This window comes from Coturnix japonica, chromosome 3 (genome assembly GCF_001577835.2).
Source record: "Coturnix japonica isolate 7356 chromosome 3, Coturnix japonica 2.1, whole genome shotgun sequence".
NCBI lineage: Eukaryota > Metazoa > Chordata > Aves > Galliformes > Phasianidae > Coturnix > Coturnix japonica.
The window spans coordinates 35,972,703-35,997,165 of NC_029518.1; the positions used below are offsets into that span (position 1 = coordinate 35,972,703).

Genomic DNA, 24,463 nt, shown 5'->3' on the forward strand with positions numbered 1-24,463 from the left:
ATAAAATGTCAATTAAGAACATTTTGAAAAAGCAAGCTTAGTATTGTAAAATACAAGATCAGGATGAACTGAAAGAATTGAAAGAATCAGGCAGGTCTGATAGTAAAGAAAAAACACAACAAAACAGCGAGTTTACAAAATACATGGAAAACAAAAGCTTTATTTTTTCCCCCTGAAAACACACTGCTGCCTCCCCTGACCAAGTTGTCAATGTTTATTAATTTAAGGCTGCTGTGGTTTATCCTGGCAGGTAGCGGAGCACCACAGAGTCATTTGCTCATTCCATTATTCTCTTCCCACTGCAATGGGGGAGAGAATAAAAAATACTCATGTTTTCTAGGACAGAGACGAGGTAAAGGATAATAGTTATGACATGTTTATGTATACATATATATATAAACAAGAGATGAACAAGCAATTGCTCACCATCCCCAAACTGATGCCCAGCTAGCCCCTGAGCAGTGGAAGAGTGAGGGATGAACTCCCACTCCCTTCAAAACTCCTTCTGCTTGATGTCACATAGCGTGGAATCCTTTAGCCAGTTTGAGTCAGCTGTCCTAATTCTGTTCCCTCCCAGCTCCTTGGGCCCTTCACTGAGAATGGGCTTGACTGCTTAGCAGCAACTACAAACACTGACGTGTTATCAACATTGTCTTTCTCCTAGAACCAAAACACAGCATCATACCAGATACTATGAAGACAATTCCATCCCAGCTGAAACTAAGACACCCCTTATTCTGGATCATTTAAATCATGTTTAGGTCCCATAAGTTCTACACACTAGAACTAGGCCCCCACTGAGGTAGAAATAATTCACTCTCATGTTGCCAGTCCAGATCTACCTGAGCCACTTCAATCCTAGCAGCCTGATCCACCTGCTGATTGTTTTGATGTTCTTCAGCAGCACAACTCTTGGGTACATGAGCACATCCAGACACTATGAAGAAAACAATCCCACCCCAGCTGAAATTAAGACCACAACCAAATATATTACTCTTTATAGACTTTACTACAAAGTTTTAGCAAAAAAAAAAACCAAACAAACAACCAAACAAAAAACCCAACAGACCGTAAAAAAAAAGTATACATGAATTTGACATTACTTTAGAAAAAAGTACTTCTAAAAAGTGATGATCACGATGTTTGCCCTTGAACATAGTGCTCATAGTTTGCCTTTAGCACAAACTCAAAGTAAGCGTTATATCTCAAGGAGCCGAGTTCATCTGCTTGCAGGAAGTCCTTCACGTCCGGTAAATATTCACTTAACTGAACCCCTACAATACAAAACCTTGTGTTACAGAACTGATAACAGTACTTTGCATTAGCATTTAAGATCCTTTTAAGCAAACACTCATTTCTGCATCTTCTAGGAATGCAGACAAACTCATTATAATTCTGTCATGCACATGAAGAAATGCGGTAATACTTAAGCATCCTGTAAAAAACAAGCCTAATATATTTACTGCCTAAAGAGAGCTTCCCAATGACTTCCCCCATTCAATTTATTATTAAACCTGAAACACTTTCATATGAAACCTAAGTATTATAATTAATACTTATGATTACTTATTATAATTACTTATAATTAATACTATAATTATAGTATTAAGTAAACCTAAGTATTAACATTGCATTTTACATGGGAAATATCAGTCACACGAACAATACAGGTAGTATCAGTTGTGGTATCAGTCTTCTTACAGAAGAGATGCACTTATCTGCAGCAGACATGCTTCACTGAGCAACAAGAAACCATTAAAACCCAACAGGTGACCCACTGAGCCAATAATTTGAGGGCATTGAGATTGTAGCCCAGAAATCAGCTCCTCTCTTTCATCCAAAGAGAGAATTAATTCCCATATAATTGTAATTATCTCGGGGAATGCATATGGAGGAATGCATATATTACCTTAAATACACAATAGTTACTCTGAATATGTAAGAGTCACTACATATTAGTTTTAAGCAGTTATAAAATAAACTGCATTTCATGTCCACGTTTATGTTCACCTTACCTTCTTTCAATAGCTTCTGCAGAATTTTCACAAATATACTATCTTTAGATGCTTCTATTGGATCATCTTTACCTTCTGAAGTGGACCATCTGCAAAGTCAAAGAACAATTTGCAAGAACTGCATCAATTAAATTGAAAATAAGAAAAAAAATAGAGAAAGAATCTGACAGATTAAAGGTGCTAATATATGTTCACGCACAAACACTACGTGTGTGGTTACAGCTCAGAGCAACAGGTTTCCTTACCCACTATTCCAAGATAAGAACCACCCATTCTCGATAACTAATGACTGAGATCAAAGCAGGGATTTATCGTTTGGCAGAATACAATGAGCCCACCTTACGAAAGCTCCTGCTGCCACATCCTCTGTATTTCAGTTAGTCAAATATTCAATATTGATATAGTCAAATATTCAATATAACTCAAATATTTTATTCCACACACTGAATAAAACTAACACTATCTCTTTCTAAACTGACCTCTGTAAGCCTTTGTGAGCCTTGCCATACTGGAAAATCAGCTAGATCTTATGTCTAATTCTGGAATAGCTACATCACAAGTACTTCTGCTGATTTTCATTCATGCTGCACTTACCCATCTCTTCGAAGAGCCATGCAGAGAATTTTAAGTTTAAGATCATTCACATCCACCTCCTCTTCCTATATACCACATAAGGAGAAAAGACAGGTAATTTCAAGATCTGCTTATTTAAAAACTAAAAATCACTGCTGTGACACAGATTACATCAATTAAGTAATCTTCAAGATCTGAACATGGTTTAAACCAACACCCTCTTTAAACAAATGAGCTGATGGTTCTATTGAACCACTGAAGAATCCATTTCCATTTGAAGACACAACTCAGATTTTCTACATCCCCAGAAGACCAACTACCTCAATTTGGAAAAGAATATATTTTAAAGCACACAAACATCTGCCAATTTGTAGAATTACCTTTTGTGCCTTGACATCCTACATCACGATGGGTATTGTAGGTGCACTGTGGTGTATACTGTATTATGGACTGCTAAAACAGTAAGGGCTCACTTCTGACTTGCTCGATTATTGGTTCATGCTGTGAGGGGCTGGAGTGTATCGGAATTGCTGGGTGATGGCCTGAACCAGTGAATGAGCATCAGGTCAAAGGTGTGGATAACCCAGGGAGCTCAGGTGCAAGCAATGCAATTAAAGTGGAACCCAGGTCCACCCCTCCTTACTCTCATTTAAGGTTTAGCAGCTTATGTAGCAACCTCTCTCTTCAGTGACTGCATTTCTTGAGACATCACCAGTCTTCAGAAAGGATGAGCTGCCTTCTGCATTGCTTCGTAAGCTAAACCTTAAATACCTTCATAAGCGTGCTGCTGTCCTAGTAGAAGGCATTGTTACGTTCTCTTGCTCAACATCATCAAATCAAGTTTACTGAAGGTCAACAAAGCATCACAGTGGTTTTATAAAGCACTACTCAAGATTTTAATTTGGATTTTATGTAGAAATATAGAAAATGAAATAATCTGAGAAAAACCCTCATTTTCAGTTACCAAGAAATTCCTTCCAAGCTATCCATAGGAGAAACCTGGAATAGCTCGCTGAAATAATACAGCCTTTACTTTTTAGTGCAGACAACCTTTAATTCAGGTTTGATGTGTCTCAGGTGTTGATTTACTCATGCTTACTTTAAAGTTACCCCTGACAATGTACTGGATCATTCAGGGAGCTGCAGTGAACACTCCAAGCTTAAAAAAGCAAATCGGTAGTTGAATGCTACGGCTGTGCTAGAAAAGTTGGCAACTCCTTATCCCACAATATCTCATGCTAATCAGAGGAAACTGCCAATAGCAGAAATGCAAGAACAAAACAACTGAAAACAAATCTTGGTCCTGTTTGCAGAAAGCCTGTGGGGAAGCAAGGCTCTAAAAACGAAAGTAGACTATAAATGGGAACTGAGGATGAGAGGAGTGTCATTTTTCTTCAATGATCTAAACCACATTTGGCATGAAATCTTCAGTGACTTAAAAAACAAACCAAAAAACACATTAGGGACTATTTTTAACTGCTATACACTAAGCCAATATGCTCTTAACTAACTGCAGATGCAACAGCCCGGCTTAAGTGCTCAAAACACATTTCTGGATTAGAAAATTCCTACCTCGTCAATATATTCCAGTAGATCAAGTGCTTTCTTGAAGTCATATTCGTTGGCCCTTCTGTTCTCATCACATATGTACATCTATGATGTGAAAGACGAATGTAGAGAATTATTTTTAGCCTGCAAACTAATGTAACTGATAGCACCAACAACTCATTGTGGGAAGACCACCATGTATTTTCCACTTACATGACCTCCTCATGAAAATATGCCTTGATTCAATCGCAAGTATTTTTATAGTAAGGAAGATACTTAAGGTTTTAGGTTGGCATTCCACCTACATGACAATGGTCTGCGGACAAATGACACTGGATAGAAAGCTGCTAGGTTTCAAATTTAAATGCCATTTAAGGCAGTAACATTCCTGGACTACTGCAGCTAGAGCTCAGCTCTACAAATAAAGTGAACTCACAGGATTACTTTAACAATTAAAGCGTAAAGCAGTACATAAGTGCATGTACAGCTCTTCTACCTTTTAAAAACAGGTAGTTTTGCCATTCACATTTCATTTTATCCCTTGTAAGCAAAGATCTAAGCCAGTACTTGAAAGTAAAACTAACATTAATGCATCTTTTGTTTACACTTTCCAAGTTGCTTGTTACTTGCAACGTGACAATGAAAGAACATTGGTTAGACAGAGAGAACTCAGAAGGAAAACTGGCATGACACCAGCGCTTGTCAATTGTGACGCTTCCCATTCTTCCCCAGTCCCACAGAAAGTCTCAATTAAAGATAGAGGTAACTATCCAGACCCCAGAATCCACAGGCAACTAGCATTGTTCTGGAACAAACATGCACCAAATGGGAGAAGTTTAACAGCTGCACTACCAGCTTCTGATTTTCCACAGGATTACAGAAAAGTAATGAGCTGTTAAACTGAAACCCAGATGAGGCATGGTTTGTTTTACAACATATTGTTGCTACTTATCGCGTATGTTTTGTGTCCATGACTGGATGATAAAAATATGCCGCCAATGGGGGCAGAAACAGCAAGGTTCCAGGCTACCATCAGAAATGAGCGTGGAAGAGCAATCAGCTGTAGCGATCCCAGGACTAGATCCGGCATTTTTTTGTTGGTGCTGTTTGGTTTTAAAGACAGGAAGACAGGGAGCGCTCTTTGCAATAAGTGGCCAAAAGGCCTTTCCTGCTCTTTCTTTTTCTACGCTGTAGCATCTTTCTTCATTGAACAGGAACTCTTTGTTCCTTCTGTTTTCCAAGTTCTGCCCTAGCAAGGATGTGACAGAAGGTAAGAATTGTACCGGCATTTGAAAATGAGACAACAGCTTCTGGCACTGATTTTATTTGCTTCTTCTCCTTGTAGCATCCACAAGTACATATTCAAAGAAATCCTGTACTAAATAAATAAAATATTTTCATATTTGTAGTTGGTGGAAGAGAATTAAGATAAATTCATGCCGGATCTTTAGGTGGTTAGCGAGTCATAAAAGAGATAAAACCGTCTGTGATCTCATTTAATTTATAATGCCAGACATAAAATATATACAGGAACTTGTAACAGTGTAATGAAGAGAACATGAGAGTTACTTACATCAATGAGCTGAGTTGCAGACAGCACCGGCATGTCATTGAGGTTCATCTGTTTGTCTACCAGTAACTGCTCAGGAAGCGTCTCCTGATGTAGAAGGAAGTGTTCTTGTTCTACTATTTCTAGTAGTCATTGAAAGAAAGTAATGTTTCATGTTATTAAAATGTAATACATTTTATGGCACAGCCTGTTTGTAATGGAATATTTTACATGGACACTAACCTGAATTGTTTAAGCAGAGAAATACTTCCATTGCAGTACTATCACTCCTGGCGAGCTGTTACTTTCCCCTCATGTTCCCAGTGTAAAGCAGACCAATACCCTTTTTTCTTTTAACAGCCACAGAACTAGCCCATAGGAATGGAGTGATGCTATGCTATGCCATTAGGTAGGAAAGCAAGTGAGCTGTGATTTTTAGGAGCCACTTGTGCTATCAACTTACTCCTTTGCAAATGGTTTTGTTTTCCAGTACAACCTGCTTCAGATTTAGAAACCTACAGGGCTGAGGCAGAATCAAAACACAGTAACTCTACCCACACCAAGCAAACTCCACCCCCTGCAGTTCCACTGCATTGTAGAAATGAGAAAATAATTCTAAAGGAGTATTTTATCTGTTCAAGTGGATGAGCAGAATATGGCAGAAATGATTCCCTCCTTATAAAGGCAAAATCTATAAACAAGCAGCAGAAGTCTTAAAATTGACGTCCTCTGCCATACAGAAATGGGCACCCCAGAAGAGCCCACACCAAATCCTGAACATCAGATACTCTCAAAATAAAGTCTTGCTTTCCTTATTTTTAAGGTTTCCCTCTGTAATGATGAGATTGTTCACATCAGTATTTGCATACATTATGAAATTGCATTCACACAAATTATATGCAAAGCTTTGTAATTATACAACAAAAAAAACCCACAAGGACAAGTTACTATATGCTGAAAATAATTTGTGACACCTGCTTAGTTATCTCTTATTGTAAGACCTTTTTCAGCAAGTTCCCATTCAAGTACCATACATAACATACACAGTTAAATACAAGTAAGCTCGTGAAAGCCTCAGCGATCCTTTAGAGCCTCCCCCTGGTGGCCAGTAGTAGTTTAACTATCAATGTACAAAATGCTTTTCCGCAAACTCACAGAAGCATGTGCTGCACAAACAGCAGCAGTAAAAGAATATTTAAGCGTGATGGAAAAGGCAGAGCAGGGGAACTCTTCTACTCGGTAAATCACAGGTAAAGCTGAACACTTAGGTGACTGCCTCATGCTCCCTTCTTTGTTCTTAGCAAAATGAACAAAGTCATCAGACCATTTATCCTTACCACACACAAGCTAGAGCCTTCATCTAACAAAACAAAGTAGTCACAAAAACGTGATTTTAATTCAATAACCTTATTCACCTGTTCTTCACATTAGTCTGTATTTGTTCTTACCTTCTATCTTTTCTTGCAGTATGTCTTCTGAGAAATCAGATGCCAGTGCAGCTAATTTACTCAAGCCCAGAAGGGTTTTCTTCTTTGCAAAATATCTGGTCTCCATGTTTGCTAAAGTTTGCAGTGTTCTGTGAGCCTAAAATAAATAACCAACATCAGTTTTAGAAGTTAACACCAAAAGGCTAACAGGTAACAAGGACTTCATCTGAGCTGCAGTCTCACATCTCTTTAACATTTGTAATATTGCCATAGTTCTGAAGCTGTTACAATAATTGCTATAAAACATACCAATATACATGACTGAAGTAGTTAATACCGTTTTCCCCCCTTTTTAAATATTGTGATATCTCAGAACTTCTCTGCTTTCAATAAATTAGTTTTGAAATCTAAACTTCAGTTTTCTCCTTGCTAGATAATCTTGAGGACGTTACTGATAGCCACTGTGAAGTCTTGCCGTGACCAGATCAGTGATTATATCCACGTCTAATATTTTGTTGTCAACAAGGGGTGAAAAGCAGCTCTGATTTCCATTCCATGATGCAGTAGCTCATGTGATACTCCAGTTGGTGCCTGGAGGGGGTTCTTCTGGTACTTCATTAATGATCTGTGCCTTTATCCCCTCATTCAGGTAGTTAGACATCATTCTTTTGATCATAAATCTCTGACTCAGCGGTTGAAAGCTTTAAAACATGAAACTTGAGCTTGTCTGTATGAAGAAAGCCTACTTACCTTCTGCAAATCCTGACTATTGATTTCATGTAACCAGCTCAGGTGCTCATGTGCTTGCAAGAAACTGGCCAGCTGTCCGTGCTGAGCAATAGGCTGAGATAACAGCTTCCCTCGCTTTCCTTTTTCCAAGTACCAGCGAAACAGGAAATCTGAGAAATTCTAAATAGGAAAACAAATACACATTAAAAGTTGCCTTTAAGCATCTCATTTGTCTTATTGGGCTAAATACTTCATATACTACCGCTGGAAAAACATGAGTTAACTTGATTAACAAAACAACCTCCCAAAAAAATATATATGGCTGATGAAAGAAGAGCTGAGTGCTGTTAGAAATACAGCCTTAAAAAGAAATAATCAAATACTGACACCTCAGGATTCATCATTCAGCGGAAGAGAAAGAAAAGTCAAATGCAAATTCTTTGTTAACCTGCCAGAATGAACACAGTCATCACCTCACCACCCACAGCCTTATTTCTGCAGCTGTCCCTTCCCTACGCTCAGAACTCTGTACCTGCTGCTTCCTTTCACACTTGGATGCTTCTGCCGCTGTCCTGGAACACTCCCTCCTGCCTCCATCTGAACCTACAACCCTTCCCCCCTTGTCACTGACAAGAAGCCTTTGTTTTCAAAATAAACTAACAAAAAACAACTCCCACAAACTATTTTATCCTCATAAACTTTAGTGTTAAATAACCAATCAGGATTCAAGATTTAACTTAAGTCTTTTGAGGGAAATCCTGAATGCTATTTCAAGATAGAATGCTCTGATGCTGTTTCGAGTGCTTTAGCAATTCCAGAAAGTTTAAACAAACCATTAATCTGACATTCTACACATTAGATCTGATCTGTTCCCTTCTATGTTTGTCACAGTAAGTCCTCTTCAGAAAGCAGCACTTTCAAAATGAAACAAAAGATGAGTAAACAAAAAACTCCACACCACCAAAATGAGTATTTAAGACACTTAACTAAAGAGAATATATTTCTGTTGACGTTTTGCAAGCTCTCGGAAAATTGTTCCATTAAGTCTTGCAAGGTAAATCTTGGCCCCAGTTTCCCACATAACACCCTTTGTGTTTGTGTAAATATACATGCATGCACATAAACACATAGTTCTTATAAAGCGTCATTTAAATGTGGCTGAGGTAAAGAAGAACGGAGATACCTGATCTGCAAACTGACTCATGTAGCGTTGTAGTCTGGCCTGGTTGTCCGTCTGCTCACACATCTGCACCAGGATATCAAAGTCACAATATTTCTCTGCTAGAGCAGCTGCCATCTGATACTGTCCTAGGGAAACTGAGTAAGCAGGAAGAGAAAAGTTACATCAAATACGTTCATCTTTAACTGATAAAAGATACCTGAAATTTGTTTTCATTTAACTCAGGCCAATTATTCTTTGAAGATGCTTAATGTATCAGATGCAGTCACAAGTTTGATTAATCAAGGTTCAACTTTTACTCTGATAAATGCTGACCAAACTTAGAGGTATGCCTATGGAGGCAACCTTAGAAGGAACACTAAGCTGTTCTCATTTTACAAATATCCCTTTAAATCATAAAAACCAGTAATTAATATACTGAAGTCAAATGCAAAACGAAGAGAATTCATACACGAATTCCATTTAATTCCATTTACTCTATTAGGTCTACACCATTTTCTCACTGCACAGAACATTCAAACCTTGCATTAAAGGAAAACAATCAGTACTTACGGAGAGGAGACAAGAGCTCTGATCTCTTCTGCACATATTCCATTTCCAGATTGCTGTATCTCTCTTGATCAGCAGGTCTGTCCACAGACTTCAGCTGAGAAACGTAACCATCTAGAAAGCAATCGAGCAGTGCCACCACCTGTTCAGCCACAATGCTACGGAGGTTGCTGTCCACCTGAGGATACACCACCTTCAGAATGATTCCATGTTGCCGTGTTATTGCTGCACGTACACTGCTGGAAGCTTGGAAAAACAACACAGTAGATGTTAAAACCACTTCACCTGCAAAGGAATCCAAGCTGAAGTATAACAATAGCACTGCCAAGTGAAATTACAGAGGAAAAAATAAAAAGAGAAAGGGAAAATAAGAGCTAATAAGCACCTTAGGTTTGACATCAGACACTACCAGAAAAATCACACCAACTACACGCTCCCATCTTCCTTTTTGTTTTGAATAATTACTGAAGCAGTAATAGTAATTTCTCACCTGTCCACGGAATATATTCCGGCTCTCTTTCTGGAAGCTCTCCTGTTTTATATAAGGATGCTCTAGATTGACGATACTGACAGGCAGCTTGTAGCATATCCTGTTTAAAGGTAAGCAGATACATACATTAAAACCTACCTGTGTAACAAAGATTATCAAAGACATTGTCTTTTATAATTCTAATGTTATTTTAATAGTGCCTTCCTTCTCAGTTATACAGAAGACCATTCCTGTTGGTGCAGTTTTATACCTTAATGATGTTGTTCACATTGACAACTACTTGGGCCCACTCTACTGATTCAATATGCGTCTCTCTCAAGATTTGCTCCTCCTCTTCTAGCAAGCATCCAAAGATGGAATCTATCTGGGACACCTTAAAATAGAAAGAAAAATTGCACTGATCACCAACACTTGCATCCCCACCTCGTACCTACAAGCCAAATGACAGGAGTTGCATAGAAGATCCAAAAATACACATCAATACCCAAAAATATTAACTACTGCCATGGATAAAGAAACCACTAGCTTATATTTGAATCAATAGTTAGAACAGATACATTGTATCACTGCCAGCCTCAAATCAGACAGAACAAAATGGTACTTTTTAAACAATCAAAAATTAGTCTTATTTTCTATCATATTTGTTTTCCTCCATTAGCAATTAATGCCCTCTACTGGGGAAAAACATACAACTATATATTAGAAAAACCTCAAGTGCTCTGTGTAATTCTTTTAATTATTTTCAAGGAGGAAGAATTAAAGGACTGGCTACGTGAATTAAATGCAGCATAAACTGAGAACTCTGTTGGATACATTTGCATTAGAGAAGACAAGAAGTTATGAGTAACATATTTGATTCACAATAGCATTTAGGAATGAAAGGATTCTATGCAGTTTGCTGCTCTTACCTCGCGAAAGAAAATATCTGCAGGGGTAAGACTTGGTGGAATGTCACAGTCCCTTTTGTTTAAAGCAATCAGTATGGCAGCATTCAGGAGGTCAGGCAGCCTGGAGTGATGATTCTTGAGAACAATTGCAGCTGCCAGTTTTTCTGCATGCTCACAGAGCAACAGTCGAGTTGCCATCGGCATCCCCCGTACTGGAAAACTGCCCAGTCGTTCAAATATGCCAACCTTTTATAAAGCAAACAAACAAACGCCACCATCCACACTTTAAATCATTTTACTTTAAGTCAAAAACAGTTCTCTGCGTTTGCTGATATAAGCAGTACAGTAAGATATTACCTGGTGAAGAAAGTCAATGAAGAAGGAATGAGCTTTTGTCTTATCCTCCAGCTGATGAAGAAGAATGAGGGATGTGTTGCTGAAACCACTGGCTTCTAGACAGGAAAAAAAAACACATAAATCTTAGAACACTTTATGTCTACATATCATGGATCACCATTTTTCTGTTTCTGTACTGCTACTACACTGGTGCTTGTCTTTAAATATACACATACACGTTTGTATACTGACGTTTTAATAGGGCTTTTGAACTCTTACTATAGTTGTAAATAAAGCCTTTAGAAGCAACAAAGTATCTCTCAGCAGCACTACTTGAAAGCACTCATGAATTTGTTATGCTGCTAAAACAACAGCTTACGAGCTTATTCAAGTCATAAGATTAATATCTTTATTATCACAGCAGATTGGCTAAGGCTGAATTTATGTGCCCTTGCCCACAGCTACTACAAAATAAAGTCTACAGTTTCAGGCACTCAGCCTTGTGTTTTGCCTCTGCATTGCCCAAACAGTTCCACTGCATGACATAAGCAGTGGCCCAACTCAGCACTACTTTTTCTCTTCTGCAAATGAACTTACATGTGAAAAGCACGTTAACACATCCACCAAACAATGTAGGAGTCAGGAAGGATGATGGAAGCTTCCTCATGAGCACCACCACAGCCTTCTCACCTCAGCATATTCCCCAGAGGCAGAATTATTTTTGTATTTTAATACTTTCCTCTATTCTATTTATGCTTTTAGCCAACAACTACTAAGATACAAAACTCAAAAGAACTATTACTGTCAGCAAAATTAGCAAGACTAGATCCAAGAGGCCTTAGCCAATAAGAAGTGCAGATAAACTGCAGAGTTAAAGATGAAATGAAGATTCAGAAAATACTAAGGATTTGATGCCTGACAATTCCTACACCTGTCTGTTCTCAGTACACACACTTTCAAGTGAGACTGTTCAGAAACTGGCAACTGCTGCCTCGAGGTCCTGGGAACAGCTTCAAGTTAACACTGTTTAAGAGAATAACGAACAAGGAGATTTCTTTCTGAAAAGAAAATTTTCATCCTTTACCCATAGCAGAAATAAATTCAGAATGCTTTTCTCTTTAAAGCAGACATTAACACCAATGTGTCAAAGAGATGAGCTAACTGTACCCAACCGAGTCCAAACCTATCAGAAGTTGTACAGCCATGCTAACAAAGGGTCAAGCATGAGCAAACAAATCCTTGCTTTCCTTAACACGTTTATCTGCAGAAAACAATTCACATCTACTCAAAGAATTATGGAAACACTGAAGTTGTACCACTCACTCTGTGCAATAAGTCCCATCCTCAGAGACACTCATTTTCTTTGCTGTTTCCAATACTATACAAAGTCCAGAACTAACAACAGTAGACTGGAAATTAACCTGGTGGTCTCCTAAGGTGCATCTTTTTGTCCTTCTGAAAATGCATCTCGAGGTGGTCGAAACATTTATGCTTTCTTCACAAATTAAACTATGATTTTACCTTGTACTATAAGCAGTTTCTCACAGATCAACCAAACATTTTGCTTACCTTCAGGTACAGATTCAGCCCATCTTGGATCAGAGGCAGGGTAATCATCCATTAAATCCACGCTGATCTGAGTCACTGCCCTGTCCAGCTCAGCATCAGAATCCGCATCTGCGTTACTTGGAAACAGTTCAACTACCATGCTTTGAGCATTAACTATATCTTTCCTGAAACAAAAGAAATACAATGCACGTGAAGTAAAAAATATGGTAGGATTATAGGAACAAGAACCACTCCATTTGTAGCAGCTTTTGAGATACCCTTTTTGTATTTTAGACTATAAACACTGCATGTTGTTTGGGCTATCTTTAAACTAATCACAGATAAAAGGTATTTTGATTCTTTTTAAGTAAGCAGATTGTACAGTCTTTAAAAGTAAAAACAACCAGCAAGTGTTTGAACTTACTTTTTATTATCCCTGTTCTTATTAAGAGAAAGAAGTTCATCCTCTGCTCTCTTTACTGATTATCAGTGATAATTAAGTCTCCAAAGATCAACTGCTTGCTGTAAAATCTCTTCAAGAGTCCATGACATTATTCCCAAAAGTGACAATACAGTAAAAGCTCTCAAAAATCTGACAAATGTTAAAATGAATTACTCATATTTTCTATACATTTCAGAAACTCTTTCCATTCAGGTCAGTAAATAAAGAGTAGGCAAGAAGCACCTAAACGTTCTTTCAGCATTCAAGGTATGATGATGTACCAAAGCACTGTGTGAAAGGAGCATTCAATATACACAAAAAGCATCAATTTGATTCTGTGATTAAAAATTACTGTACTCAACCAAGGATTACTGTGATCCCAAACACCTTCAGCATTAATCATGAATGTCTGTCTAAGCCAAATGTCTTGAAATAAAATCAGCATTACATCTGGAACCTTAACAGAAGTTTACTTAAGTAAAACATGCTTTTAAAAACTCGAAAGTATTACATCTTTTATGGGAAGGAGGTTCTGTATCTTCATCTCTCCACAGGACACGTTTCTAAGGGATTTATGGGCTGCTTTATTGCCTCCATCAAACCACAAACTGCCATCCTTTACGCGCTGAATCCTTTATATAATCTTCTACTTCATATATTCAGCTTTATGCCAAAAACGCTTCTACTTACATCACTTATTTCCCAATCTTAAGACTCCTTACAGAGATTAGTCTTAAGAGTGCTTCCATTTGTTTGCTTTGTAGTAATATATACTGAAAACAATCCCCTCTAAGTAGAATTAATCCAAGCCTGCATCTCCATACATTTTCCCTCTGTCCTCTCCCTCTTTTGTATGCATCAGCCATGTATCTGAACAGCAAAACCCTTCAGAGGCATCCCAAGTGTTGCAACAGTAAGGTTGCTTTCATTAGGATGTTGGCTTCCCACAAAATCTGCCTTCTTATGTTCATGGAAATAGAATCATAGCACAATAGAACGACCAGGGTTGAAAAGGACTATAATGATCAAGTTTCAACCCCTCTGCTATATGCAGGGTCACCAGCCACTAGATCAATTCAAAATATTCTAAAGCGTTACTCAAGTACCGATGAGTCTTCAAGAATAGCAAACAAAGTCTCAAAGATAGAATGCAATTTTTACCTGCAGTATTGTAGAAAAGCAGCTTTCAGGAGCTTTGTCTTATCTTCTTGAGCTACCATTTCTAGCCTACTGGTCTGATCAAATGCCGGACTCTTAAAACACAAAGAAAGTGTTGCAGATGAAAGACAAATATCAAGCTGCATTATGAAATTAAAACTGTTTTTCTTAACGATATTTATTCCAAAATAAAAGTGTTGCTTGGAAACAGTTGTTTGTTAAGCCCAAAAGACACCTTACAATAAAGTAAGTCTGTGTGTGTGTGTATATATTGTATGTACACATATGTTTTAGGCATTTAAAACTAACATTTTTGACAGAATTTAATGAGGTAACAGTATGTTCTATTGCCCACAAGAACTACAGACAAATCTAGATGGAGATTAACTCGATGAGAAAAATATAGCTCTATTTGAGCTACCATCACAAATGTCTTCTACTAAAACTTCTACTAGTTCGTGGGAACACATCTAAAAAGGTGAGCAAAATCTCCAGTCTCTACAGTTTGAACTGAATATTCTATCGGGCTTAGTGACACCCAGTAATATACCTATGAGTAAAATTACACGAGGGGCAGGAAGGAGAAACACCTCACCCAATCCAACAAATACAGTAAAATGTCTTGGATTTTGGAAACTGATTGAGAGTTTTCAAATCTCTATTTAAAAAATTAAAACAATCCTCAAAATAGCTAAGATTTCCACAGAGATAATACAAGCTGTCAGAAAAAATATTGTTTCTGCTCTTGCTTTTCAACCATTACCTCACTTATTGGTCCGGCAATGGAAGAGGACAGAGAATCTTCAAGGTCTTCAGGAAGCACAGAAATGTTTTCTCTGGATAAGATGGTTATAAGTCCACTTCTTTTGACAAAGAAGATAGGGAGGCCAGTATAGGAACCTGCTCCTAAAATGCTGTCTCCTAAGATGGCGACAAAGGAATAAAGGCATGTCAAATGAACACTAGGAACAAAATATGACACGAGTTCATAAAAAACAGATTTAATTTTGCTAGGAACCAGTAGTAATTCTGACAACTTCACCTGACTTACAAAAACCATGAATACTGTTGGCTACCAATTATGTACATTTCCATGGACTGTTGAGTAAAAACAAAACACACAAAAAAAATCCATCCTGAAAAACCCCATCGATACTCTGGTAGCTCAAACTGTACCTAAAGAATAATCTCTGCTTCAGACTGAAAAACACCTCTGAATATCAGGGACAGCATACTTGAAACCTGGCACAAAGGCCTACAATGAATGTTAGGTTGACCCTCAAAACAAAGTTAATTTCAGGAAAACTGAAGGCTGGAGGGAAGAAAAAACAAAATAAAAGATTCCCAGGTCTTCAGCTTTGCCCAGACAGGTTGTAAATGCCCCATTCCTGGAGGTATTCAAGGCCAGGCTGGATGTGGCTCTGCGCAGCCTGGTCTAGTGCTTGGCAACCCTGACCATGGCTGAGGGATTGAAGCCAGGCTATCATTGTTGTCCTTTTCAACACAGGCCATTCTATGATTCTATGAATCAGTTAACGGGATTATAGATTTCCTTCATCTACAATACTTTAGAATAATCAGTACCAGCTGTTGTTTTGGTGTTTTTTCCATATACCTATAAAAAAAACCTTTCAATTTGGAAGACTTAAAGAGAAAAAGGAATGTAAATATCATTCTACTTCCTATGAAATGTAATGGCATAAACACATTCAATTAAAAAACATTAACATTATTAATTAAAAAAAACATCATAACATTCTTCCCTGCATGTTACCTTGAAAGCCAAATAAAATTTTCTCCTGTGGTAATGAAATTCTTCCAGTTCCAGTGGAACAAGCGAACACCTCGTCGTCCTTATAAATGTAAGCAGCGTGGCTGAAGTAATCAGGGACCACCAGACAGCACATGACCTCCTCTTCAGACTGAAAGCATTACATATGAACAGTACCATAGTCAAAACCTTAAACAAATAAACATTTTAAGGCTGATCTACAGTTGCATTAAATTTATTTTTTCTTTTTTTAAACAGGACAGGGATAAAATAACAACAAAAGATGTCAGACCCAAAAGGATGCTTTACATTTGGATGCTAACACATGCAACCTGCTATAGGAAACCTGCATTAGCAGGGGAGTTCAACTTAATGATCTCTAGAGGTGCCTTCCAACCCCTACAATTCTGTCCTTCTGCGATCTCTTCATTGTTTTTGCTTTTACTTCCACTCCTTGTTCAGTTTTAAAGCCTTCATTTGCATACCTGAAAAGATGGATTATACTGCGTGACCTCCACAACAACATCATCAGACATCTGAAAGCCTTTATCTTCTACTGTTACCAGAGTATAGTAGACAAGACATGGATGATCTCCAGGATGCCATGCTGCAGCGAGTATCACCAGCCCATCACTATTCAACAAAAGGGATCATGTCAGTAGAGGTGGTTATTTAATATTTTTCTTGCTTGAACTCTATCATTTGGAATAAAGATATATAAGTAAAATTACACCAGATGAAGTGTAGTTCCTTACCGATTCTGCTGCAAATCCATATACTGTATATTTACTCCTCCTTTAATATCTTCATAGTTACTTTCAGAACCCTAAAAAAAGAAATCCAAACAGAACAAACTACAACTTATCTGGCTTAAAATCATACATGAATAGGTTGCTTGTTAAGGGAACAAAACAGAACTTCCCAGTGAGTTTGCTCTTACCCAAATCGCATCTGAAATGTGTTCTTTCAGGACTCTGTTGACATCCCAGCTGAGAATATAACGTTCTGATGAACTGTCAATCTCCCATTTGTTTAAATTCGAACTTGTTAGCATATAAAAGCTTGATCTCTCTTTATCCCAAAGAACACTAGAAATCTGCAGTTAAAATAGAAAAATCTCAGATACAATGATCTGCATCACTCAGTCCACACGAAAATCGCTTCCTTGAGAAACTGGAACAAGAGGTGAGACTTTAAGGCTTTGCAAACTCCCCAGGAAACACTGTGCTTTAAAGCTGTTCTTTTTTGTTTCAGATCTAAATAGACATTTATTTGATTTCTGTCTGCCTTTTTAACTTCCAAAAAAGAAAAAAGGCTGTAACACAAAATCATTAAGAGCCTTCTGTTTTTAATTTGACATCACACATCCATAGGCAGACTTGTGTTTTTCCTTTCCAAAACACCAAGACAAATGGACAAATTAAAGCAGTTTAGTGTCTGATTTTTTTCAGGCTTACCACAGCATCATTTCCAGGTGATAATATACCCAGAAGAGAAGAAACTTTTCGACCAATTCCAGAAAACATGCCCTGACCTTGTGGCAGAGCATGCTGATGAATCTTGCCAGTACTATCCGGAATCAGTCGAATCAGCTGGCCTCTGGAAGATGATAAAATAAAGCTTCCTCCCTTAAAAAAAAAAAAAAAAAAAAAGGAATTACTTTAAAAAGTTAAAAGCACATTCTTGAAGTCATTAAATAGTCATAAAATTCTTTGTCAGCTCATGAAGAGAAAGACTGAACAAATCACCAGACATTCATATTACTTGAGCGTTAACAGAAATGTTATATACTTTCATCTGCATCTGAATGGGGCACTAGCAAACATGTAACTCTAGCATTGTACAAGGGAAGAACAAACTATATGCAGATATTAGAAAAAGGTGGGACTTTTTAATGCTTTTGTTTGTTTTTCTTTGTTTTTGTTTCTAAGAAATACTAAAATTAACACTTAGCTCAATACTTAACTGGTAGTCAGTACCACAAAAGACTCGTTTACTTGGCTCTGACAGCATCACATTTATACCCATGAAATTCATTTCAGTCTATCCACAGTACTAAAATCCCACGTGACACCATGGAGCTTATACTGAAAATCAGTGTTATCTTTGCACTAGAAAAACATGGAATCTTCTACAAAAGGCAAAGCATGCATTCCACTCCAGGTGCTTAAAAACCCTATTTTAAAGGCAGGAACATCTGTGTTAACACATTTTTGTGTCCTAATAGGTACATCTACATTACATTTGCATCAGGAGTGTGCTTCTGAAGCATATCATTGACTTAAAATAGTTCCTTTACTTTTAAATTCTCATATTTGTAGTTTTAACACTGAATTCAATTCAATGTGATGATTGCGCTTTCCTCAGCTTGACACTCGAAAGCTGGACACGGTATTTTTATATACTTTCATATAAATCTATTGCACCGTACCTTCACTGCTGTGAGGAAACTGCACAGAGAGCCTCCAAAGTCTGCGAAAGTCTCAGTATAGGAACCTTCATGGGCGAGATTGGGCCAGTAGCGCACAGAACCTTCACAGGTAGCAACCATTATTGCCAGGGACTTGAAGAGGGAAAATAATAAACATAACATGCAAGACAAAAACAATCAGACAGCAGCTCTACCTACAGCATCCTATTTTACATAACAAGATATCGAGACTGTGAGGGTCCCATACACGAAAATGCTTGAAAATGTAGTGAATACATATGGATGCACATTCACAGGCATACACTGAACAGCAAAACGGTTCTGCAGCGTATCTTAATACGTGCAGGGAATGCTATACTTGCTTATTTTGCTAATAATGGCTTGTATGTGTTCATGTTTCTGATATTTCAGTCTGCTACTGAAAAGCAAAAATTTACAAGACAAGCTGCAAGACAAAAGAAGTAGTGGAGAATTCTGGATGCCAAGATGACAACTTAAAATGGAAGATAATAATTTAACAAAGAAACTGCTCCGGTGTGATTCATAAGAAAATGAAATCAGATAGTTGCTCTTTCCTTCAAAAGGATATAAGGCCACTGTGTGCCTCTATTAGGGCTTTGGACTTAGAAAAGCACCAAATTCAAAGCATGATGCAAGAGAATTCCAACATCAGCTTTGCTATAAAGGCTAGGGAACGGGAAGTTGCCTGCTTTTTGCTTTTCAGCTATGTGTACCCAGAATTAAAAGGCAGCTGAACTGTTATTTCAGCTAGCACTGCAGTTCACTTGCGCCTGCTTCGACAGAGTATTTGAATGCCCAGGTGTTAGGTTAACTAAATACTTCTTCATTAATTGAGCAAGCACGCTAAGTAATCCTTATGGAAACTGTACAGTATTCTGATTATGTAACATGTACAGGACATAAAGTGAAGAGACTTTATTTCAAGCACATTTAACACAATCAATTCTATATTCTAAAATACATATTATAACAAGTACACAATTTTAAAATAGATTAAAAAAAATAAAATAAAATATACCAGATAAAATAGAACACATTCAAAGTTGTCCCAACAGCATTTTTAAACACAAACTTTGAAAAGCTGGATCACCTGTAGAGAAGGTGCATCACCCGAGGAACCAAGACAAGACACAGCTGCTAAACTGGAACTCCACTGGTAGTCACTGGGTGGCAGCTGGAGTTCCTTGCACAGAGATAACTGTAAGAGATGCAATTATAAATATGAGACTGGAAGAACTCACTCCCGCACCACAAAACCTCCACAGCTGTTGACACTGACAAAAATGGATTTTAAACTAGCCTGCACAATGCATAAGGGGAAAAAAAAATAACGCAAAAACAAAGAAAGTCAAAAGAGATTTTTCAGCAAGTTGATCATAACAAGCAAACAGCTAAAACACACATATATTTTCAAAAACAGTGGTTTCCTTTTTGTTATTTCTGAGTGTTTCTCACAACTCTGCAGCTTTGTTTCTTTTCAGAGGTGCCACTGCTTAGACACATCTTAATATATGAAAATAACAAGACGGAAGAATAAATTAAATAGAAAGCACTTGAGAAAACTGTGGCTCTGGGCAACCTGGTCTACAGGCTGACAACCCTGCACATAGCAGGGGGGTTGAAACTACATGATCATTGTGGTCCTTTTCAACTCAGGCCATTCTACCATTCTATGAAAGCCTGAGGAGAGACATTCTCCTATCTTAAGGAAAGCGACATATCAATCAGAGAAACAATAATACCTGAAAATACCTCTGTAAGGTCAACCAGAACGGTTGACATTTCTGCACTGACATTAAGAGCAGTATTTAATTTATATTTAATTTATATCTCTATTATATTATTATTATATAATATTTATATCTCTATAAATAATACATGCTACACTGATTGTTAGGTGTTGATTCTGTAATAACAGGGTTCCTCTGAACATACTTGCTATGCACTGAAATGCTGCTGCTAGGAAAACATGTTTCTAGAGAAAACCGCTTTTCTTGATATAAGAAAGACTAAATAAAATACACAATCAATGCTGCCAAAACTCACTTGAATGTCACTCTCAGGAGTGTCTAAACCAACGTGTAACATACCAACTACTTTCAAAATACTGGAATAAACTTTATCAAGGCTAACACACTAAAATGTAAAAGTTTCACATGGATGTTAAGGTGACAATTAGAAATAAAGTGAGAAATACAAAGCAATTAAACTCTGCCAGGAACTTGAATAGCTTCTGTTAGTGCGACTTCATATTAAATGTTTACCTCTTTTCCACCAATGGCAGCTTCAAGTTATAAAGAAGCCTTGACTTAAAGAAGCACAACTGGGTAACTTATTTGACTAGCTCAAGCATACACGTTTTTCATCTTAGTCTCTCATTTACCTTTGCAAGAGGAGACTGACCAATCTTCCAAATAATCAGCCTCTCTTTATGGACTAGCCAGGCCCATCCACTTTCATCCACATGAACGCTCAGATGGTCATCAGCTACACAGGAAGTAATTTTTCAAAGGGTTACTACTTTACAGCAATACAGAGTAAGCTGAAAATCAATTCACCTTCATACTCATATGCAAAGAGTATCTTCTACAGCAGAATTAAATCCCATGTTAGATCTTCCACATATTTAAGATACCAAATTACTAAATACAGTATACAAAAAATCCATTTGACAAATCCTCAACTTTCAAGAGTGCAAAGCAACACAATTCTAGAAGCTGGCCAATTATTGCAGGTAAAACTCATCTTTCAAACAATTGAAAAACCTTACAAAGTTATCATAAAGCTACACATTCTTGGCTTTTCTCATCCCTGTTAGGTAAATGAAGCTCAAGTAACTTACTGTTTCTATTACTGGGGGTTTTAGAACTGATAATAAAGCCATCGCTTCTGTTTATTTTCATCCACTGGTCTAATCATTATGTGAACTGAAGCTTAATTTAACTGACTGCAACTAATTTAATGGCTTAGAGCACATGGACTTAAAAATATATATATATTTGAAGTAGGAACAATCAGTTCAGGAAACAAGGGAATCCAAACAATACAGTATCTGAGAGATACTTGCATGCATTCATATGTCTGTATTATTATAACTGCAATTACAGTTAAGCAGGCTGGATTCTAACACAGTCACAAGCAATTTGTTTTCAGTCTGCTTTTACACAGCATCAACACCACATTAACTTTTCTTTTACTCGTCAACTTTCAGAAGAAAAACAGGTTAAAATACAGTCTTACCATCAGCCTTTTTCAGGGCTTCCATCACCTTAACAGGCAGGGCAGACCCAAAAGCTTTCACATCGTAGTTAACAGTCTCACTTCCCGAGGGATGCTGTATAACTCTGGTAGGAGTTGCTCTTAAACAGAACAAAAGCTGCCATTAGTTCTCTATTGCTTCTTCAGGAACTCCACCAGTCCTTTACTTCAAAGGAGTACTTTTCAGTATTCTACGAGTTCTGTCATGCAGATATTACAGCAATAGATGCATGGGGGATCGCTCCACCAACACTCACACCAAGAGAAGCAGCAACTACATATTTAAAGGTGTGGTATATATATATTCATTACATTCCAAGGACATGGACAGAAATTCCAAGAAATAATTAACACCTCTGGTGGTTGTGGGATGGAGGATGAAGCCATTCTCGTTGTAAATTTCCAGCCTTTTAAGGGGGTATACCCCAAAGCTGATCTCATTGTTTAAGAACCAGAATTGATTACCACAGCACCGAGCACCCCGCCTAGACTCTGAGATGAGGCTCGGCGCCCCTCAGCCGCACTCACCGAGCCGAGAGGGAGCCGCTCCTCCGAGCCACGGGGGAGAAGAGCCCGGGGGAGCCAGTCGCCGCCACTACGGACAGGTTCTTCCTGCTGCCCGGTCGGGAAAGGGGGCTCGGAGCGGCACTGCCGAGAGCCCTGCGGGCAGAGCCGCTGGGAGTCCGCGGGGAAGCGGGAGCTGAGGGGAACATGGCTGGAAGGAGGAAGGGAGGCAGAGCGAACGCTCCCGCCTGGCGCGGCTGAATGACGTCCATGAGCGGCGCCTATAAATGGCGTCACTGTGCAACCGTCGCCCTCTCAGGTTCAAGAGTGCGTTTCCAGAAGGTTCGTGGTTACGTACGTCTACTCAGGGAAGATGTCGAGCTATTATGTAAGTTGTCAGAGGAGATAAGCAGTTAAAACGAAATGAATGAGCTCTTTGGGCCAGAGGAGGACCAAATCAAGCTTAATCTGACTTAAATGGAATTTACCTGTGATGAGAAGTATTTCTGAATACCATTTGGCATTTGCAATATACTAGCAGTAACGCATTTTGAGGTCAGTACCCTCGTTCATGGAACTGAGCCTCTTACTGTTAACAGTAGCTTAAACTAAACGAATAGCAGAGGGCAGAGATTTTGAGCACAGTTAGCAACAGCCCACAGCATGCTCTTCAAGGTTGTGGTTAAATTTAATAATAATGATAATAATAATAATAATAAAGCAGACTGTGCCCTCTTAGAATCATAGAATGATTAAGATTGGGAAAGATCACTAAGACCATCAAGTCCAACCCTCAACCCCCACGATGCTTACTAAACCATGCCCTAGAGTGCTACATCCACACAATTCCGAACACCTTCAGGGATGGTGACTCCACCACATCCCTCGGCAGCATGTTCCAATGCCTCACACTCTTTCTAAGAAGAAATTTTTCCTGATATCTAACCTAAATCTCCCAGGGCGCATCTTAAAGCGGTTACTTCTTGTCCTATTGCTGTTTACCTGGGAAAAGGGGCTTCCTCCACCTCACTAAAACCTGTTGTTGTAGATAACAGTAAGGGAGGGTAGGGACATAGTAGATGGGCCTGAAAAAAGAAACAGAGCAACAGCAACGATCTGAGGAGGAATGTTAATTTACTGAATCCAACAAAATCAAACAAAATGAGAAAGATAGTGTCCAAAGCTGAGTCTTTATGCTGTAGGCCACAGAGGGAACTACATGCTTCTCAGCTGTGAAAAAGAGAGTCTGAGAGAGAGGGCGAGGCTGGTGCGCTGCCAGGAGATCCACCTCTCTTCCTCTGTGCACAGAGTCCTCTGGGGAATGCTGCCCCTCCCCTCCAAGAACCAGAATGGCCCAAAAAAGGCAGTCCACAGAACCAGAACATTAACTCTTTAACTCCCACTGCTTTACACGTTGTTATGATGTGGAATGATGACGACAAAAAATCAAAAGAACAAAACAATTACATAAAGCAGATGTTTAGACGTGCAGTGCACACAGGGTTATCCTTATGCTTTTAACCAGAACATCGATCTAACAAATAAGTGCACCGTGAAGCATTTGCAGAGACAAGGCAGGAACACACGTGTCTCAAAAACCATCTGTTGGACCAGTTCAGATGTCACTGAAAAGCCACCCGCACTTCCCAAGTGAGGGAGTTGCTTGGAAGGGGGCACTCCATGACTACGCACCAACAGGGCTGTATTTTCATGCTTTTCCAATGGAATTGTGCTTGCCAGGAAACAGCACCGAGCGCAAATCATTTTTCATGTGGTTGTACAAGATGTGACTGTGCAACTGCCATTAATATGGAACGTCGTCGTAAGGTTTTGTGTTACTTCCTTCAACAAACCATAATAAACATGGAGGTACTCGTATCTACACAACGTGCAGCAGTGCTTCCCAGCCTCCATGTGCACAGTTTTCTTTGAAGCAAGCACTCTGTATTGCTGTAGTTCTGTACAAACAGACTACAGAACAACGGGACAAGCTCACAGAATTGTAGGGGTTGGAAAGGACCTCTAGAGATCATCGAGTCCAACCCCC

The 24,463-nt window shown here is 38.5% G+C and overlaps 1 protein-coding gene across 1 annotated transcript; it reads right to left on the bottom strand.

Moving 5' to 3' along the window:
• Window positions 1-981: 981 nt before the first annotated feature.
• On the bottom strand, window positions 982-22,697 carry NUP133 (nucleoporin 133). The gene is made up of 26 exons (XM_015857908.2): window positions 22,441-22,697; window positions 21,895-22,013; window positions 21,038-21,141; window positions 19,745-19,852; window positions 18,634-18,765; window positions 17,660-17,830; window positions 17,143-17,298; window positions 16,958-17,028; window positions 16,688-16,835; window positions 16,206-16,353; window positions 15,195-15,352; window positions 14,435-14,526; window positions 12,853-13,016; window positions 11,305-11,399; window positions 10,969-11,193; window positions 10,311-10,433; window positions 10,061-10,160; window positions 9,574-9,816; window positions 9,025-9,158; window positions 7,863-8,021; window positions 7,134-7,269; window positions 5,710-5,828; window positions 4,161-4,241; window positions 2,610-2,674; window positions 2,016-2,104; window positions 982-1,274 (listed from the first exon to the last, which is right to left on the bottom strand). The coding sequence occupies exons 1-26, from the start codon at window positions 22,686-22,688 to the stop codon at window positions 1,135-1,137; spliced, it is 3,528 nt and encodes a 1,175-aa protein (XP_015713394.2). The 5' UTR covers window positions 22,689-22,697; the 3' UTR covers window positions 982-1,134.
• Between the last annotated feature and the right edge of the window lie 1,766 nt (window positions 22,698-24,463).